Source organism: Acomys russatus, chromosome 23, assembly GCF_903995435.1.
Source record: "Acomys russatus chromosome 23, mAcoRus1.1, whole genome shotgun sequence".
Classification (NCBI taxonomy): Eukaryota; Metazoa; Chordata; class Mammalia; order Rodentia; family Muridae; genus Acomys; species Acomys russatus.
The window spans coordinates 43,262,733-43,282,401 of NC_067159.1; the positions used below are offsets into that span (position 1 = coordinate 43,262,733).

The 19,669-nt window shown below is 38.3% G+C and overlaps 1 protein-coding gene across 2 annotated transcripts in view; it reads right to left on the reverse strand.

The window, feature by feature from the left end:
- The window catches only part of Pdlim5 (PDZ and LIM domain 5), a 167,225-nt gene that overhangs the window by 115,029 nt on the left and 32,527 nt on the right, over window positions 1-19,669 (reverse strand). For both annotated transcript variants that reach the window (XM_051165900.1, XM_051165899.1), the window contains exon 3: window positions 2,108-2,259. In XM_051165900.1, coding sequence (XP_051021857.1) covers window positions 2,108-2,259 — 152 coding nt within the window. The remainder of the gene's footprint in view (window positions 1-2,107; window positions 2,260-19,669) is intronic.

A 19,669-nucleotide genomic window follows, 5' to 3' on the forward strand; every position in this document is an offset into this window, starting at 1 on the left:
ATGAAAACTGGAAGAAAGCAACAACAATAACAAAAGGTAATTGGTCCCTGAGGAATGAGTGACATCAGAGATGGACTCTAACTTACACACACACACACACACACACACACACACACACACACACACACACACACATTTTACACGTAATATCATGATAAAGGGCTCTTATTACCCAATACAAGACATGTTCAGAAACATGAACAGAATTACAATTAATTACAACAGAACTCTAAAACCTTTTCTTATATTCTGCATTTCTGAACACCAATGTTGGGAAAATAAAGATAAGATTCAACAGAATCTCCAAATGTTTATAATACTGAGTTGGTTTTGTAAGTTAGTCAGATTCTGTACTTCAGTAGCTTCTTTAGAGCCAGTAGCAGACTGCTGGAGTTGGAAATGCGTCCAAAAATGGTAACATCTGGTTTTCATCTATTCTTATGAGACTCAGTGTTTCAAAAGAAAATAAGATACTGAGCCCTGGTTTATAAAAATAAGGAATATGGTGTCTGGATTATAAAATAAAGAAGACAATGTGAAAACAAGAAGACTGGCAGGAGAGAAATGATCAGAGCCCAGGAAGGAGCTTAAACAACTATATGGACTCAGTTTTAGGCTGTGAGAAACCATCATTATCATTTGTACTTGTTTTAACTCTTGATATCTCAGGCAAGCTTCTTAAGTATTTGTATCTTTTAAAAAGTCAAACTTGGCAAAAAAAGTTGCCTACAAATAAAAATGAACATCTTCATTTAATCAGGAACAATGTTTATGTTGCACGCCTATACAGACAGACAGACAGGCAGTATGGAAACATTAGCAATAGACTGCTTTTCTTTTTCACTGGTTGTCTTTCCATGCATTAAAATGTATAGCTACCAAAACTTTAAATATATATAACTGCACATTCAGTGGTCCCACTGAAAGAAAACTTTTCAACTTACAAAAATAGAAAGATTCAATTGGTTGGACAATCATAATACAACACACTAGATCCATAAATACAAGTAACTCTAAATATTAAAACTTTCCCCTACTTAGTCTTACACTGATGAGCAAGCAAAGGTATTTTGTCCTGCCTGAATCTTTTAAATATTTAGTCCTTGGAACATCAGCAGCAAAAAGGAAAGAGGCATCCAAAGTACTCTCCATAAAATACTACTCTTAGGACAGAATTTGAGAGGGAAGTTTCTACCATCTAATATGTTTAGAAGATACTCTCTATGTTATTCCTTTATTCAAGAGGCACAATTTTCATGTCAGTTTTTGTGAAAATATAAGTTGTTTAGGGGGTAGGAGGTGAGATATGATATCTTCCATATAAGCTAAAACATACTTAGGGAGGGCTGGGGTGAATAATCAAAATACATTGTATGCATTCGTGAAATTCTGTAAGAATACTATGATTTCTTAAAAATAGAAATCATTAAAAGCAGAAGTTATGATCTGGGTAAATGACCAGGCTCCTTCCTTATACACAAAGGTTAGAGGTGATGTTTCTTCTTCATCTAAGTCAGAGGTACCACGCCGATTCTCCCATTAAGATCTAAGACAGTAATAGGAGCTCATCTGCATATCACTCTGATGCTCATACACAGCAGATCTGATTCAGCATGCCCAACTCTGCCTCTAACGAGCACAGTGATGCAGTGATGGCAACGCAGGTCCAGCACTGGAATGCTCAGAATGCCTGACTATCACCAGTAAGAGAACTATTTACTGTCAAGAACAGATGAACTTTAAAGTGCATATATTAAAAATATTTGCTTATTCAAAATAAGAAGGTAAAAAAGAAACTATGGAAAGACAAACCATATAGAAGACTATATGCTAATATACTGCTCCAAATATGAAGCATGCTTTACCCTACAATAAGAATTCTTAGCCTGAGCTCTAGGGAGAAATTTCAGGAATTCTTGAACTTTCCATGAAGATATCCCACAGCTTTCATCAATTCTCAGACTGCATGAATGTACAATCGACGAGCCATTATACTTTTTGTTTGTCAGAAACAGCAGTACAGAAACTGCTTCTTACATAGCATGGCCCAAATACAGAGAAACATGTCCCCAGTATTGTGTTCTCTCAGCAACAAAATTCAATTTACCTTTGCAGAGTCATATTCAGGGAGCCTGTACAACCCTTAATCTTGTTCTGGGCTTCAAGATGAGTCATTCCATGTGCGCTGATTCCATCAATGCTGAGGACCACATCACCTATCCTCACATGCGCCTGCGATGCTTTGCCGCCATCTTTCAGCTGCAATAAACATAGCTCATCAGGAATGTCGCTGTTTAAACCACGCAAAAACTAATGCAGATAAAATTATACTTTTTTCGTACAAAAGTACATTAATATACTGTTAGAGCAATATAAAATTATCTTGCTTAATAAAAGAAGTTAAAATTGAAATGATTTTCATAATTTTTTCATAAATGTATTAAGAAAAATAATACTCTAAAAGATGGTCTCAACCTTGATAGTCTCCGATGTGGATGGGAGGCGGGGTTGGGGAGGGGGTGCTTCACAGACTGACACAACAACCAAGGACAGTGCAAACAGAGGACTTGGACACCCTGTTTGGGTGTAGTCAATGGACAGCTCATTCTCCACATGAGGAAGGGGGGGCGGGGGAGCCAGGGACTGCATCTGACAAGATCTCTGGTGCCCAGGAATTTGATCATTCACCTTTGGCACAGAGGCCCTGTGGGAACACAGCAGAGAATTAGACAGGCTGTCTGGGTGAGACCTGATGGGCTGTGGTCAGACAGAGGGGAGGAGGACCCCACCTGTCAGAGGTATAGGGTAGGGGAATAGTTTGGAGGGGTCAGGAGGGAGGGAACAGAAGCAAGGGGATTACAATCTGGATGTAAAATGAATAAATTATAATAAATAAATAAAAGACAGTCTCAGATAATTTCTTCATTTAATTAGTATACAACAGTAGTGTGTGGTTATTAAGAAATAGAAACAGAAGTAAATACATGAAAAATTCACATTTTTAGGAAAAGAAAGTAGATTCTAAAACAAAGTGTATTATTTTAAAAATAGGATTTTAAACTCTTTAAACTGTTGTGTTTCTGTTTGCACACAACATGAAAGCATGATCTTGGCACCCTGCTTCCCTTGAGTCCAGCTTACATCCGCACTTGGGGATTAGCTTCTTTAGATCACAGGCCCAGCGACCTTTCACACTGGGTGTGCTTCCTGCTCTAGGCATCCAACAGGAAGGGAAGGAAAGGCATAGATTTGAGACTGCCAGATTTTTTCTGTGTAACAGAGTCCTTAACCCCCAGTGTTTCTTTGGTTACTAAATAAAAATGTCTGAATATTTACATCATTTGGTTTGATTTCCTTCAAGCTGCAAATATATGAGTTTCTCTGCCTTAGGAAAGCAAATACAGGCCGGGCGTGGTGGCACATGCCTTTAATCCCAGCACTCAGGAGGCAGAGGCAGGCAGATCACTGTGAGTTCGAGGCCAGCCTGGTCTACAAAGTGAGTCCAGGATGGCCAAGGCTACACAGAGAAACCCTGTCTCGAAAAACCAAAAAAAAAAAAAAAAAAAAGGAAAGCAAATACAAAATTACAATATGGAGAAAAGCAATGTAGTTTTCATAAATATCTAGAAATAGGAATCAAATACAAATAAAGTGAATCATTCTAAGCTAATGGCCAGCTCAGCAATGTCTAAGGAGATTATTCCATTGTACTGTGTAGCTGGAAGATATACGAGACCAGGCCAAACCAGAAAGTAACCAGGAAGATGTTACACAGGCTATTTGGGACAATGAAAATTTTCAAAACACAAAGATGGTAACTGTAAAACATTGTGAGGACATTCAATTAATACAGCCTAATTGTACACTTAAAAACACTTAAAAATACTTACGGAGGTAAGTTACAATCATTTTCCCAATATCATGGTATGTTTTTAAAAGCTTAAAAGAAAATTTTAGTAATAAATACTAAGTAAAACAAAGAAAACAAACTCTTAGTTTACCAAATTAGAACTAAGTGCTATATTATATAATTTGGAGCAAAAGAAATGTTCATTTAGCTTTTCAATATTATCAGCTGTCAAATTCTTTCCTTAAAGCAGACCAGTCCCAATACTAAAAAATGATCATTTATACCTAAAATTCAAGAAAACAGTACTAAGCAATAAACTGAGAAAGGTACAGTGCTTACGTTTCATCCCATCACAAACTTTCATAACGCATGTGTTCTATTTAGTAATTAGCATCATGATTTCATAGCATTAAGTAATAATTAATTATGTAAATTAAGTAATGTAAGCTGATGTAATAGAATTTCTTGTTGTTAGCTTAGATATCAAAGAAAAATTTACTCTAACAGTAGAAAGTACATTAACTCTTCACCTCTATTACACAAAACTACATTATTGAAACTGTGGCAAATTTATAAAAGAAATAGTTGCTGAAGCCAATCATGCCATTACTTTGTATGTGATTTGGGGAAGGTCAATTTACTCATTTGAAGGACTGTTAAAAATGACTGCATGAGACCATAACTCAATAAATTCTAGCTATTACTATTCCCTTGACCTCAGATTGCTATCACAAGAAGTGTGGAAGTTACCCATATGGTCTTCTCCATCCCACACAGTTTTTGATGTGCATCTATCTGCAAACTACAATTACAAAGTTACAGGTCTCATCACAAAGTAAAAATATAGTTCAGAAGGCAAGGAAACAGCTATTTCCTATTAAAATAAGCAAATACATTAAAATTCAGACTACATAATAGGCCAACTGTAAGTTAAACAACTCATGCTAGACTTTATTCTGGTCAAGGGAGGAAAGCATACAAATAAAATTAACCAGGACCAGCAACACAACTCAACTACCTCTGCAACTCTTACACAGAAGCCTTAAAACAGAAATAGTGGAGCCTGTGGCATCTGTTCTAAATATAATCACACCAAAGGCTGGGTCGAAACATGAACTGTTGTGCTCCCTGGCTCCATATGCCTACTATACGCTGAGATCCTAGTGTAGTCTCAAAATATTCACAGCTGACTTCTCAGCATTCTCTCTCAGAACTGCCTTTATCTTGTCCTTATCTTCAGATCCCAGAACACTGAAACTTCATGCGACTTCATGAATTCTGCTTTCTTGAGTACCACATGTAGGAAAGGACTAACTGTCACCAGTCCTAGCCACCTCCTTGTCTGACCACGAGCTGATCGTCTCACACCTGGGTCTCACCTGCTGTCTACTTGCCTATAATGAAAGTGTTCAACTCAGCTTTCTTAGGTTTTCATCTCCCTTTCCTCCAGTCACATTTCCAAACTGATGGTTGCTGAGGTTTAAATATGGCCTAAGTGTGCCCCTAAGCATTTATTTACAGAGGTTTAATCTCTATTGTGAGGAGTTACCCATTTCTGGGACTAGGTCTTGATTTGTTACCCTCTGTTGTCTAGTAGGGTCCATTACAGTATAACTCCATTTTAATTCTTTATCTATGTGAATGGATATATTTTAGGGCATCTCTACAATAGTAGATTTTCATGTTACTTCTCTGAAAAATCTTTAGTGTTATTCATCCCTCCCAGTTTCCATCATCTAACTTGCCCTCCCTTCCCCAATTCTAATTAATCCCTTCTGTTCTGTAACTTCAATTAGGCCTTTATACTAGCGTCTTCTATTGCCCTTTCTTTTAAAAGAACCCTGTGGGTCCTTAGTAATTTCCTGACATTTGTGAGTATTCCAAATGAAAAGAACAAATCTAAAGATCCAAAGCTAACATCCATAAATGAAAAAAAAAAAAAAAAAAAAAAACCACACACAATGTTTGTGTTCCTTGGCCAGGATCATCTCAATCAGGATTTTCTCCAGCTCTACCCTGCTAATTTTATTTTTCTTAATAATTGAATAATAAATGTAAGTATACCATATTTTCATTTTCTGTTGATCAGCTGTATGACAGACAGTAAGACTCTGCTGACGCCACACAATCAAGTCATAGAACATGGAGAAATAAAGCTGGAACTGATCTAGAAGCTTCATTCCTACTGGCTAGCTTTCATAGTGCTGTAAAATGCTATCCAAACAACTCTAAAAGTTACCCATTTCTGGGATTACGTCTTTATTTGTTAGCCTCTATTGTCTAGTAGGGCCACTGCTGCCCCATTATACTCAAGAAGAAAAGATATCAATCTTTCCCAGCTGTAAACCTTGGGAGCTATAGCAATGACCAGCCTGGCAAGATATACCTACTAGTGCAATAGTGGCATAAATTGTCCTGAAAGTAACCGACCACTTCCTGATTGGATTTAAGGCCTCCTCCACAAGATAAAAACACACCTCATTATTGGCCCAAGAATTTATCTAGATAAATTATAAACCCTAGGAGAGAATATACTATATTCTACTAAATGAACATAAAATTAAACCAACCCCTAATGACTTAGCATTATTCTCATAGATTATAGGATCTCTCAGTCTTCATGAGGAAAGCATCTGTAGATGATAATCAACCCAGAGACCCACAACTGACCAATGTGCAGATGCCCTTAAGGAAACATAAATACAGCACCCCTCTTCCAAAGGCTCAAGGATCACTGCAGAAAAGGAAGAGGAAAAAGTATGAGTTAGAGGCTGTAGATGACTGTAAGGAAACATTGTCTCATAGGCACAGCAAGGTAGCTGCACATATGAAGTCACAGTGGTTGCTGCAGCATGCACATGATTTGTTCAAGGCCAAGCCAGCTTCTATTCTAACATGGAGAGAGGAGTGGGCATAATTAATAAATGTAAAGGGTCATAAAAAGGCTGTATTAATGTTGTATGCAGTGGTATATTCATTACATTTCTAACTACTATGACGAAATCCATGACAGAAACAACTAAAAGAAAGTGGCTTCTTTTCTCTTGAATTTTAAAAAACAGTTTACTTTTGACTGACATTTTCATAGAGATATTAGTTCGTCATGACAGGGAATACATTATTAGTGGCCCAAACCATACTGTACAAGCATGAAGCAGCATCTTGTTTTACGTGACATTCATCAGAAAGCAGATAGGCCAGAATCAGGTTAAGTCTAACCTTCAAAGCGCTGTCCCGAATGTTCTACCTCTTAAAGGCTCCAAAGCCCTTGACATAAAGCAGCAACTGAAGATCAGCATTTAGAACATAAGCCTATGCTTCAGAGTAAAACTGTAACAAACGCAAAGTGTCTAATGAACAAAATTTAGGACTTGTAAATAGGCAGCAGTCACACTACTAAATATCCTACATGTGCTTCATTTATCCCAACAACCATTTCTGTAAGGTTGTCATTCATCAGAAACGTCCGTGCTCCTTGTAATTGGGTAGTATATAGAATTATTATAAACTGTAAGTAACCAAGAAGAGAGAACAGGGTCCCTTACTTATATAGCTCATCTTTTACAATCTGTGCAATTCTGAATAGCTACATTTGTCTAAAGCAGTAATCATTTTGTTACCAGTGCATCCTGTACATGTCACACAGCAGTCTCCAGTCTTCTGTAAATGCACAAAGTGTAGGAAGAACGAGCCATCAGAGGTTCCTGGGTCAAGCTCAGTATAAAACAAATTAATGACAAGGAAATGCTTCCCCTTTAATCTTTCAATGTATCTGTCAGCATTATTAACAAATTTTCTACAGACTAAATTGTAGCTATGTATTAAAAAAAAAAACTATTAACTATCTGGTTTCACTGAAGTTGTAAGCAAATATGGCTATACAGGTTGGTACTAGCTCTGGATTCAATTCTGCTCACGAATGCGGAAAAGAAGGCAATACAGGACACTGTGCTAAGAACGCAGTATCTTTGGTTAAAAGCCTCTACTATCATTCGTCTATCTATTGGAATGGGTGCTGTTCAACCATTTATCTGTAAGTATGGATTAGTACATGTTTCTTCTTGAAAAGGAGTCCAGACTTTAGGAAGCAGAGAGAGATACTGCCTGTGGTGTGGGGAAACATGGAAGGGGAACCAGAATCATAGCCCCGGGCTTCCCTTAGCTCATCTTAATCTTACCAAAAATACCCAGTGATAAACTTTCTCCCAGCATTTTAGGAAGGTAGCTCCTATCTCCTGCCTTTAACTGCCGTAAGAAAGAAGGAACTAATAAAGCAACTCATGCTATTTACTAATTGTCAACATTTAGTCAGGAACATCAGGACATCCTTCAAAATTCCTTATTATAGTCAGGTATTCTTGATCTGGTCTACAATTGAGAAAAAGAGAATCCAACTGGTTGAAGAACTTACTGCATGCACACAGCACGTAAGAACGCATTGCTGAGCACAGGCTTTGAACACAGACAACAGTGAGCTCATATTCCCCCTCTGCTTGTTGTGGTACCTGGCATGGCCTCTCTAAGCTCCAGCTATATTTAAAAATGGAAGGCCATATTAAAACAGGAAGGCCAACTATTCCCCTCTTTCATTCATTGTCTTTCTGGACCATGAAGCATCTTCCTATCCTGCTTTCCACTCGCCAATTCAGAGCTGTTCGAACTCCATTACCATAGTATGGTGATAGCCTATCAATGGCTAACCCTAAGAGTTAAGTCTCATCATTGTGCCAAGAGGCTAATAGATCCTATATGAATGCTGGCAAAGAAGCTTTGAGTTCATGGTGGAAGAAGGATTAAAAGTAAAGCAAATTATGAAGCACATGGGTGAAAACAAGAATAGGAATGGGGACCAGGAATACAAATGAAGAGACACACCTCAAGGATGGGAAACACACACCAAAGCCTTGTCTCTCTCAATATGCACCCACATCCACATATACACACTATGTAAGTTAAACAGAAATACCTTACATCTTGATGCACACTGGTAAAATAGCATGCATGGCTGAAATTAGTATAATTTAGAACCATTTTTCCTACAACTATATTCATATTATTGAAGGTTGAAGTAACTTTCTAATTTACTTAAGCATTTTACTTAATAATAAATAATAAATTTTACTTAAGAACTTAAGTAAAATTAGTAACTGTGAATACCTAAAGTATTTAGTTTCATTAAAAATTGTGGTTCCAGTAGGGTTTCTTCCTAGAACTTTTTAACTGAAGAGAAAAGACCACACTCCATCTTCACAAGACTGAAATGAAAACACCTCAGACAGGAAACTACCAAGGCAAGGGTCTGTAGAGGAATGTTAACTCAGAACATGGCTGTTTGGGCAAAAACAAAACAAAACAAAAAACAAAAACAAAAAAACACACATCCAAAGACCTTCTAGGTCAATGTAATGTGGCTGGCAAGAGATCACACATCCAAAGACCTTCTAGGTCTGTGTGATCCAGCTGGAATACAAACATGCCTGTAATCCAGGAGACAGAGGCAAACAGATCTGTGTTAAAGGCCAGCCTGGCAAAGAAAAAGGCTAACAGGCAAAGAAAAGCTTAGGTCCTGGCATGATGGCACATGCTGTTAATGCCAAACGAAGGTAAAGTTTGTTTGTAGAAGGAAGCACCCATGTTTGAAAGTGATGTCTAACTGAGTGGCAGAAAAGGTGATGAATCAGAGAAGATTTGACAGAATACGATATGCCCAACTCTCCCAAGAAGAGAGAGGAAAAGGACACTATTTTAAGAGGCCTTTTTGCCAAGATAGTAATGGAGAAATGGGTTGCAGAGAGAGAACACAGATGAAGAAAGAATGAGCCAGAAAATGAGAAACCAGAAGATTAGAGCAGATTGCTGTTAGTTTGAGGCCAACTCAGAGCAATTCAGAGCAGAGAGAGAGAAGCCAGATTAAATAAATCAGCTGGGAGAAGAGTTTGAGCCAGAACAGCTGAATTGAAACCAGCCAGCCTAGAGCTCAATAAGACAAGACAGTGTAAGCTTACTAAGCAGAAAGTCTCAGAGGCTGAAAACATTCTAGGCCTAGGTTAAAGTGTACGTTGGCTAGAAGCTTCCAGGACTAGGGCTAAGACAGCAAGAGGAGGTTGTAAACCTCCCAGCAACAACGGAAACAGGAGGAAAAAAGTTCCTTTTACAAGGGTCTCCAACAGATGTTTGTTAGACGACTATCTTACCCACTAAAAAGTTCCTTACAACTTGTGAAGGGTAACACAGTCTTGTCATTCCTATCCATCTAGCACTGCTACCACTCAAGGACACCTCCCTTGCACTTAAAAAATTCTAAAAACCCACTCTGTGCACAGACCAAACCATGCAAGCAGTCTACCTCCTAAGAGTCTCCTTTAAAATGATTGGCTACTCCAGCTGCTAAACTGTGCAAAGTTTCACTACAGTAGTGACTGTTTTAGAATCCATTAATGAAAATCACCTTTCCAAATTATAAGAAATACCCAATAAACCATTAGAAACATTTTTTTCCTTTCACTGGAAATTGGCTAGCAGTTGGAAAACTCAAAAAATAGCAGCACAGACATGATTTACTGAAAATATGTAAGCCCAAGTTCATCGTATGAAAGCAGCTTTTAAATACATATAACAATATTTTCATTTCATAATTTCACTAAACACAGAAGTTGCTGTTAGTTCGTAATAAAATTGTTTTCAAAAGTGTTCTATAATGAAGATGCAGGGTAACAAGTAGGAGACATACACCTACATAATAAGAAGTTAAAAGTCCAAGCTTTCTGCTTTCTGCATATTTTCCACAAATGCGGAATGCTTGGAAACACATGACCCTAGCACCACCAGTATGGCAGGAATGCCACAGACTTAGTAAATGTAAAAAAGGAACAATAAATATGAGTGCTCCAGAAAGGAACGCTAACAGAAGTTTCCCATGTCAAAAACCCTGAGAACCAATCCATGGGAAATAAAGGCTATTGTTTTTCTAACAGTAATCACCAAAACATGGGGGAAATGCCAAAAAGCTTTATCTATCTGATGAACTAGATATCTTGAGGCAAAGAACTGGAAAAGGTAGGGGTTTTAGTCTAATTAATAAGTAATGTTTAGTTTTTGTTCTAAAATGTATTTTTCAGTAACTACTATATTACAGAATTTAAAAACTGACTCCAAAAGCATAAGTCTATGGTGAAAATTTTATAAGACAGGGCACTATATGTAGCTTGTCCCATCAACTCTCAAAAAACATCTAAGAATATAAAATGTCACGCCTATAACAGAGAACCTGTTTTCAGCCAATGGTGAGTGAATACCACCAAATCAATATCACAAATAAAATGCCAGAAGAGTTGTTTTAGCAGCCACAGCAGCAGTTCTCAACGTATGGGTCGCAACGCCTTTGGGGATCAAGCAACTCTTTCACATGGGTCATCAAAGACCATCGAAAAACACAAATACTTACATTACGATTCATAACAGTAGCAAAATTATAGTTATGAGGTAGCAACAAAAGTAATTTTATAGTTAGGGGTCACCACAATATGAGGAATGGACTTAAAGGGTCACAGCATTAGGAAGGTTGAGCTAGAAGCTCATAAAACAAAAAACAAAAAGATCACAAAATGTTAATGCTGTTTTAAAAAACAATTCAACTAAGGCTTTCCTCAAACCTCAACGTGCTTTATGTGACTCTAATCCTTATCAGTCTACCTTATAATATCATAGGAGAGTGTCTAGTTTTCTGTCTAACGGTGCTGTATCGTGTCTGTGCATGAACTAGTCTGTAAATGTGGCTAATGATCATTTTAAAATGCCTGTCACTGGATTGGAAACTGCTATGGGGTGGCTGTGGTTTGCAAACTGGAAGCACTTCTGGGTTCACTGTCCTCAGAAGGAATTTCTGTGAAATGTCAGCTTCCACAAGAACGGGTCTTTAATAAAAGGGCAAGAGTGGGTGCAGTCCTTCTCTCTGGCTTCCCATCTTGCCACATGACTTCTCCCTACAGACACAGGCCATGATGCTATCCACCCATGTCTACCCAGGCAAGAAGGCCTTCATCAGGGTGTAACCTAATCCCGGACTTTCATTCTCCAAAACACACCCAAGTCTGCTAATACTGTTGTAGTAAAATAACTATATTTCCCTTCATTTATTGAAATAGCTTGTTATTCTATTCTATCAAACCCTAAAAAAATATATATATATATAAGCATGCAGTGGTTCACTTCACTTTATAGCTAATTTACATATCCATACCCAAAGATTTAATATTTTAAGATGATGAGCTACATCAAATTCTTACATCTACAAAGTTCCCAAAATCAAAAATCTTTCTACAGCAACAGAAAGTAGACCACCAGCGATGTCTAATGGGGTGGCCCTTTAAATTCTGAGTTTGCTTTGTACTTAAAGCTTTCATGGAAATAAAATGATTTGGCTTTCTGTAGGTTGGAACAGTGGAGAGGCAAAGCAGCAAGCAATCACTGGCATCCTCACCGAAGAAAAGAACGAGACTCTGACTCATGCAAGCATTTTAACTATGGGTTCTATTTTTTGGTTTGTGAGTCAAAATATACGCAATTTTACCCAAAAGCTAGGGAGGAGGAAATACCTTACATGGAAATAGTAAAGAGAATACCTCACAGTGTATGTCATTATGGATTACAAAACCAAACAGAGGTGATCCAGGGCTCATGTCTCCATCCTTATGAAGTCATTGAACTACCTCATTCAAACAAAGGACCCATGCTAACACCAGTTACTAGACACCAATTCTTACTCTAGTCCACCAACTTCAAAGAAAACACAGACGCCTCCACACACTGTGTTTCACTACTGAGATGCTGGATAACATCTGCATTTACAGCCACTTTGTGTGTCTATGCCAAAGATTTCATGCACTTTGCAGTTAGCACATAAACATTACTCTACCAGAAATGTGAAGGTTTGGTTGTTTGCAAAAAGAACACATCCACTAACATCTCAAAACCACCTAAGCTTGTTACAAATAGAAAAACCAGTGTTACTATCTGGAATACTTAGTGAAGTATATTTTTAAACAAAGTCACAACTAATTATAAAGGTTAAACAGAATTAGTGAATTCTAGTCTCCCCTGGAGCAGAGCACTAAGGATAACCACCTATCACAAACCCCCTCTTCCTGCACCAGGTCCTGTTCAACTGAGACAGGTCATCTGAAATTGCATAGCAGCATGCAAATATGTTCCATCTAGTGAAACTTTCTCCAGATTCAAAGACATATAAGGCCAAGAACCAAAGAGCTTAGGATTTAACGAAGCCCAAAAGCAGAGCTTTTCCACATGTGGCTCCTAACCACCAGCACCAGTGAGGAGAAAACCCTCCACAGCCCACAGCAAATCATCTTCCAACGTCCCAAGACAAAAACTTCATAATGTCAAGAGAACTTAGGAATTCTCAAGGAAGAATGAATACGTATTTTTAAAACGGCAGAAGAAAAGGATTTTGTATACAAATAGGAAATAAGCATAGCTTTAAAAACATTTAATTTTTAAAACTCAAATTCTCATAGCATAAACCAACATTTCTACATGAAATTGACAAGGATCATATAGGAAAGGGTTTTAAATGACTCATTTTTATACATTAATTTACCCTTCTAGTTTGTGAGTTAACATTATGCTAATTCTTCTCTACCAAACATCAGAAAAGCAAAATGTAAAAATATATTTCTAAGAAGATTCATGCAGTAACCCACTAGTTACTTATTATTCTCAGCTGGTCATTTTAATTTTAAGTCTATTCCTGGTTTTCCAAGAAGGGCAGAAAGAAGATAGAACATCAAACTATCATTTGAGTTTGGAAACTCTCATTCCAGGAGCAAACAACTCTATTCTACGGTTTCTCTGGCTATATTTATGCATTATTACATGTCCAAGACACAGACTAATATGCTGGCATATATATCTTATTATTCAGAAATATTCAGATGGGAAATAGAGTCCTCAAAATGTCTCTAAGTGAACAGCACATTTTATGAACTAAAAATGGTTCCAGTCCAAAACCACTGGAGTAATAACAAATGCTCACTGACTGTCCTCTCGAGAGTTAGGGCAAGCTTCAGGCTGGGGGAAGTGTGCTCCCCTTAGGCACGCACCACTCCCAGATTTCACAGAGAGGGAGTGTTATTTTCTCTTCCAAATAAGCATTATGTTTCTTGCATTTTGTTTTAATTGGAAGAATCAAAGAAGGAGAGCACTAGGCATCTTATCTTCCATCTATACCGTCTGCAAACCAAAATTATCTCCTTGAGTGGATGTAAAAACAAAAGGTCTGGTGCTGAGGCCCAACCCTACTTCAAATCAATGTTCATATATTCCCTTTTTTTTCCATTCAAAATTCTAAAACTATATTGTGGTGGTTAACTTTTATTGACAATTTGATTAAATTGATATATCACTAACTTGTCTAAATGTGTCTGTGAGAGCTCCTCCACACAACACAGGGGGTTATCTAGAATTAAAGAGGGAAAAAAAGCCAGCTAGTATGACTTTGTCAGTGACTTAACCTTGGTCTTCCCAGCCTTCAAATTCTGAGCTATGAATGTCTACCTATCTATAAATTTCTACAGGTAAAGCATTTGATATATCAATAGGAATGAAGTAAGACAAACACTGGTACTGAGCAATGAGATGGTGCTATACATTACCTAAAACCAAGGAAGCAGCTTTGGAACCAGCTAATGAGTAGAAGCATTTGAGGGAGACATGATTTAAGGAAAGCAGACAGTATTGGAAAAGAAGCATTAGGGTGACTCTGGTAAGGGTTCGGGTGAGTACTACTGTAGAGCAATGTTAATCTTCTTAAAGATTACCTAACATTAATAAACAATGCTGGTAGCTAGGGTGGTACAGTAGTGCCCCACCCACTCACCCTGGAGGAAGCACACACTCCAGAGCCCTTGCTAAGGCAATGCCTAGGAAAGCCATGGGCTAGCTCCACGAACAGGAGATGCACGGGCATGAACGTCCAGCCTAGGAAAGCTGCACGTACCAGACTCCAGCCCTTAGGAAGCTGAAGCATAGGCCTTCCCCAGGAAAGACAAAGAAGACCTGGGCCGCCATGGAGGCTCTTTTTTGCCCCAATGGGTCCAGAAGACAGAAGACATGAGGTTAGAAAAGGTGCGATGCTACCTTCTGTACTGGGTGGTTTTCTGAGTCAACTTGACACAAGCTGGAGTCATCAGAGAGAAAGGACCCTCAGTTGAGGAAATGCCCCCATGAGATCCAGCTGTACGGCATTTTCTCAGTTAGTGATCAATGGGGGAGGGTCCAGACCACTGTGTGTGGTGCCACACTTGGGCTGGTGCTCCTGGGTTCTATAAGAAAGCAGGCTGAGCAAACCATATGAAGCAAGCCTCTGCATCCGCTCCTGCCTCCAGGTTCCAGCCCTGTTTGAGTTCCTGTCCTGACTTCCTTCAATGATGGACAGTGATCTGAAAGTGAAAACCAAATAAGCCCCTTCCTCCCCAGCTTGCTTTTTGGTCATGGCTTCATTGCAGAAATAGAAATGCTAACTAAGTAAGACGCTTTCCTTATTGAGTTTTAGATGAAAATGGGAAGTTACCACTTTTCTCCCTCTGGAGATGGGAATATCTATCCTGTGTTTGTCCTACTGTTGTAGTTTGGAAACAGGTTGCTTTTGGAGGCTAACATCAGGAGAGGAATCTACTTCAGGATCATTCATACCTTGAGTCCTGGTTATCTTTCAATTAGATGATGGTAATTCGGGGTTCAAGTTGGTAGTGAGCAAGTGAAGACTCTGGGAGCTATTTGGATGCAATGAATATATTCCATGTGGAGATGGAGGGCCAGGAAGGTAATGCTGTGCTGTGAATAGCACTTCCCAAAGTTTTACTATGCTTAGCTGTGTAAGGACAATGAACCACAAGGTCAGATTCTGGAAGGACCTGTAAAGATAATGTTGACTCAGCTTTCATTCCTCACCTTGTGTGAATCGTCACCCTACCGGCCATGAGGCTTGCAAGGTACCCAACAACATACAATCTTTTCCATCTGACTGTTCATCTACAGTTTTGTAATGTCTTTTATGGTAGATAACAAAGTCAAACCATCAAATCCATCAAACCCAAAGAGGGCAATATGGAAGCTTAACATACAGCCTGAATGTAAATAACAACCTACTGCTTACTGCGTCCTGTGGGATGAGGTCCTCCATGTGTAGACTATACAGCACCAGAACTGAGGTTCTGGAGGTTATCGGCCACCGTCCTCTAAGAGCTGCTTGGTACTGCTTGGTATTGAGACACAGCTCCACACAGCTGGTGTCAAAAGTGTTATGCTGAATGGGGTAGGACTACGAAAATACTTTGATCCCATGGGTGGCCTCTTTACTCTGTATCCCTAAACGCTCACAGAAGTTTCTTTTTTTTTTTTTTTTTTTTTTTTTTTTTTTTTTTATGATGCCCATTAAGAAGACTCACTAGAAGTCTAAAAAGTCTAAGGAAGACTCAGAACCTAATGATTCTCTAGATAGGAACTGCACAGTTCACAACTGCAAGTTGGTAAGAGAAAGGATTTCTGATCTTAGCACAGTTCAATAGTCTAGTGACGAGCTTGGAGGCATCTAGAACATTCTGGACATAAAGTAGAATTCTTTACAAAGGGATGAGTTTCCTATCCTAAAGAGAAGGTGAACAACCATATCATGGGTACTGAAGAATAAATATATGAATCTGAAGATGATAAAGAGAACATATACTCAGTAAATAGAATATAAACAAGAAAAAAAGAGAACCACTAAATCATTTTAGTTAAGTATAACTAACCATCAAGTTTTGAGTCTCATCACACATTTCAGTCAGACTGAAAATACTGTTACTTTTTCTAGTGTTAATTTCAATCTGGCTATATTTCAGAGTAAATGGACTTATATTATTAAAATAAATAATAAACAGGGCTTCAAGAGAAAATACTAAAATAACTTTGCACTAGACTGTGACTACAGAGAAAATGAAAAAATAAAGCCAGATAAAATTCTGACTTTTTGGGATATTGTAAAATATTTCCACATAGGAAATTAAAATGGCCCCATAAAGATATAAAGGCAGAGATTCCAAACAGAAAATTTAAACCAGTTTTCTATAATCCAACATGCAATAGATATAAACTCTCATATTAAACTGGTGTTTGCCAAAATCACAACCTCACTGTGTGATTCAGTGGCTGACAGGCACAGACTGCTCAGAATGGACCGAGTGGTTAGAAACTCAAGTAACCTTTATAGGTTGTTTGAGAAAAAAACAGAGTCTAAGGCATCAAGCTAGCAAAGGAAATCAGATACCTTAGTCTTTTAACATAAGACAATTACTACGAGTCTGTGTGACTTACCTTGAAATAGAATAAGTTCTGGAGTGAGAGCTGGCTCAGCATTTAGGTGCCCTTGCTATGCAAGCATGAGCACCAGAAGCCAGCTCCTCAGCACCGTGAAAAGGCCAGGTGTAACCTGGATCTCCAGCTCTACCAAAAGCATGCCTGCAACCAGTCCAGACTTAAAACTAAGCCCCAGGTTCTATGAGAACCTGCCTCAAAGGGACAAGGCAAAGTAATAGAAAACACCACCTCCGCTGTCTTCCATGCATACAGGTACACAAACACACCCACAGGCCCACCCCTGACACACACACAAAGACCCACAACACACACACACACACACACACACACACACACACACACAATATAAATCCTACATTTTTTTTTTTTTTTAGAATCATCAAACAAAATTATAGTCAAGCTCAAACTTCTACAAAATTTCTTTTAAAAAAGTTTGAGGTCTGACTTTGTATTATCACACCTAACATTTAATAGCAGCATTACTGTATTGGCTTTCAAATACCACTTTAGTGCCTAACAAGACATTTTAAAAAGCTAAAAAAATATATAAAGATTTTTTCTAAGTGTTAAAAGAAATAGCAAGAAAGAATAAATGGTTATGAACAGCTTTTAAAAGTACTTCTCATATATGAAAAATTAGTGGAAGTAAGTATAAAAGCTAAAGGTAAATAATATTTATTAAAGAGTTTTAATTGTTCTAAATTTCATTTCTCATAATTGTTATAGACACATTTTCTGTCTTTATGTGTACAATGTCTGCATGTGTGCGAGTATGCTTGCCTACGTAGGTATCTGCGAAGGCCAGGTGTAGACACTAAGTCTCTTTACTGATGTGGATCCCCGCCTTACTCCATTGATGGTTTCCCCCCTACTTCATTGATGGATCCCTCTTACATCATTGATGGTTTCCCCCCTACTTCATTGATGGATCCCTCTTACACCATTGATGGTTTCCCCCCTACTTCATTGATGGTTCCCCCCTACTTCACTGATGGATCCCTCTTATTCCATTGATGGTTTCCCCCCTACTTCATTGATGGTTCCCCCTTACTTCATTGATGGATTCCCCTTACTTCATTAATGGATTTCCCCCCTTACTTCATTGATGGATCCCTCTTATTTCACTGATGGATCCCCCTTATTTCATTGATAGATCCCACCTTACTTCATTGATGACCCCTACCTCATTTAATTGATGGACCCCCACCTTACTTCATTGATGGATCCCACCTTACTTCATTGATGGATCCCACCTTACTTCATTGATGGACCCCCCACCTTACTTCATTGATGGATCCCACCTTATTTCACTGATGGATCCCACCTTACTTCACTGATGGATCCCACCTTACCTCACTGATGGATCCCACCTTCATTGATGGATCTATATCTTATTTCATTAATGGATCTACACCTTATCTTTTGAGACATGGTCTCTAACAGATTGACACAAAAATCACCAACTGGTTAGAATGACTAGTCAGCAAGCCCCAGAGATCTTTCTGTCTGCCTCCCAGCACTGGAATCCCAGGCCTAGGCTGCCAGACCTAGCTTTTGGCAGAGTGCAGGGAATCTGAACACTGGTCCTCATAACTGCATAGCAAGTACTGCACCTAGTGAGCCATCTTCCAGCCTTCTCTTTTTGTGCTTCCTTTTTGCTTTTCGGCCTAGTCTTTGATCAACCTTCAATTCTCCAGTGTTTTAAAAAATGTGTCCATAACTCACATAAATGCCCTGATATTATGAATACAGATCCCCTAGTTGGTAAGCTCTATTAAAATGTTAACAAAATATGCCCATATTCATTTGGCAAAAAGTTATTGAAAGAATTCAGATGCTAATAAAGTTCACAGCTTTTCAAACACTTTTACAAGGTTTCAGGGAGTCTGAAAGGTGTACTTTTTCCAAAAGGCACAGCAACTGACTTATCCAAGAGAAAAGTGTATATTCTTATTTATTAAGATATGTATAATGACCACTTTTATCATTTTTAGCATTTACAAAGAATGCTTAAAAATAAATACACATATTTTAACATATAGAAAAAATATGTAAACACCAATATACTATTTTTCATCTACCTAGGGAGATAAACTATTCTATTTTGGGGGGTGGGGTTCGAGACAGAGTTTCTCTGTGTAAGCTTGGCTGTCCTTGAGTCACTTTGTAGACCAGGCTAGCCTCGAATTCACAGAGATTCACCTGCCTCTGCCTCCTGAGTGTTGGGATTAAAGGCGTGCATCACCACACCCAGGTGTGGAGCTAAACCATTAATGTGATAACACAGTACCAAAACATAGAGGAATAGGCACTAATACATTACTGGCAGATGATTTGTCAATAGACAGTAAAATTATAACTGTAGCAATTTTCCCCTTGGGAATTTACCCTACAAAACATCTTCACATATAGGTAAAATCATGTGTAATCAATCCTACTACTGAT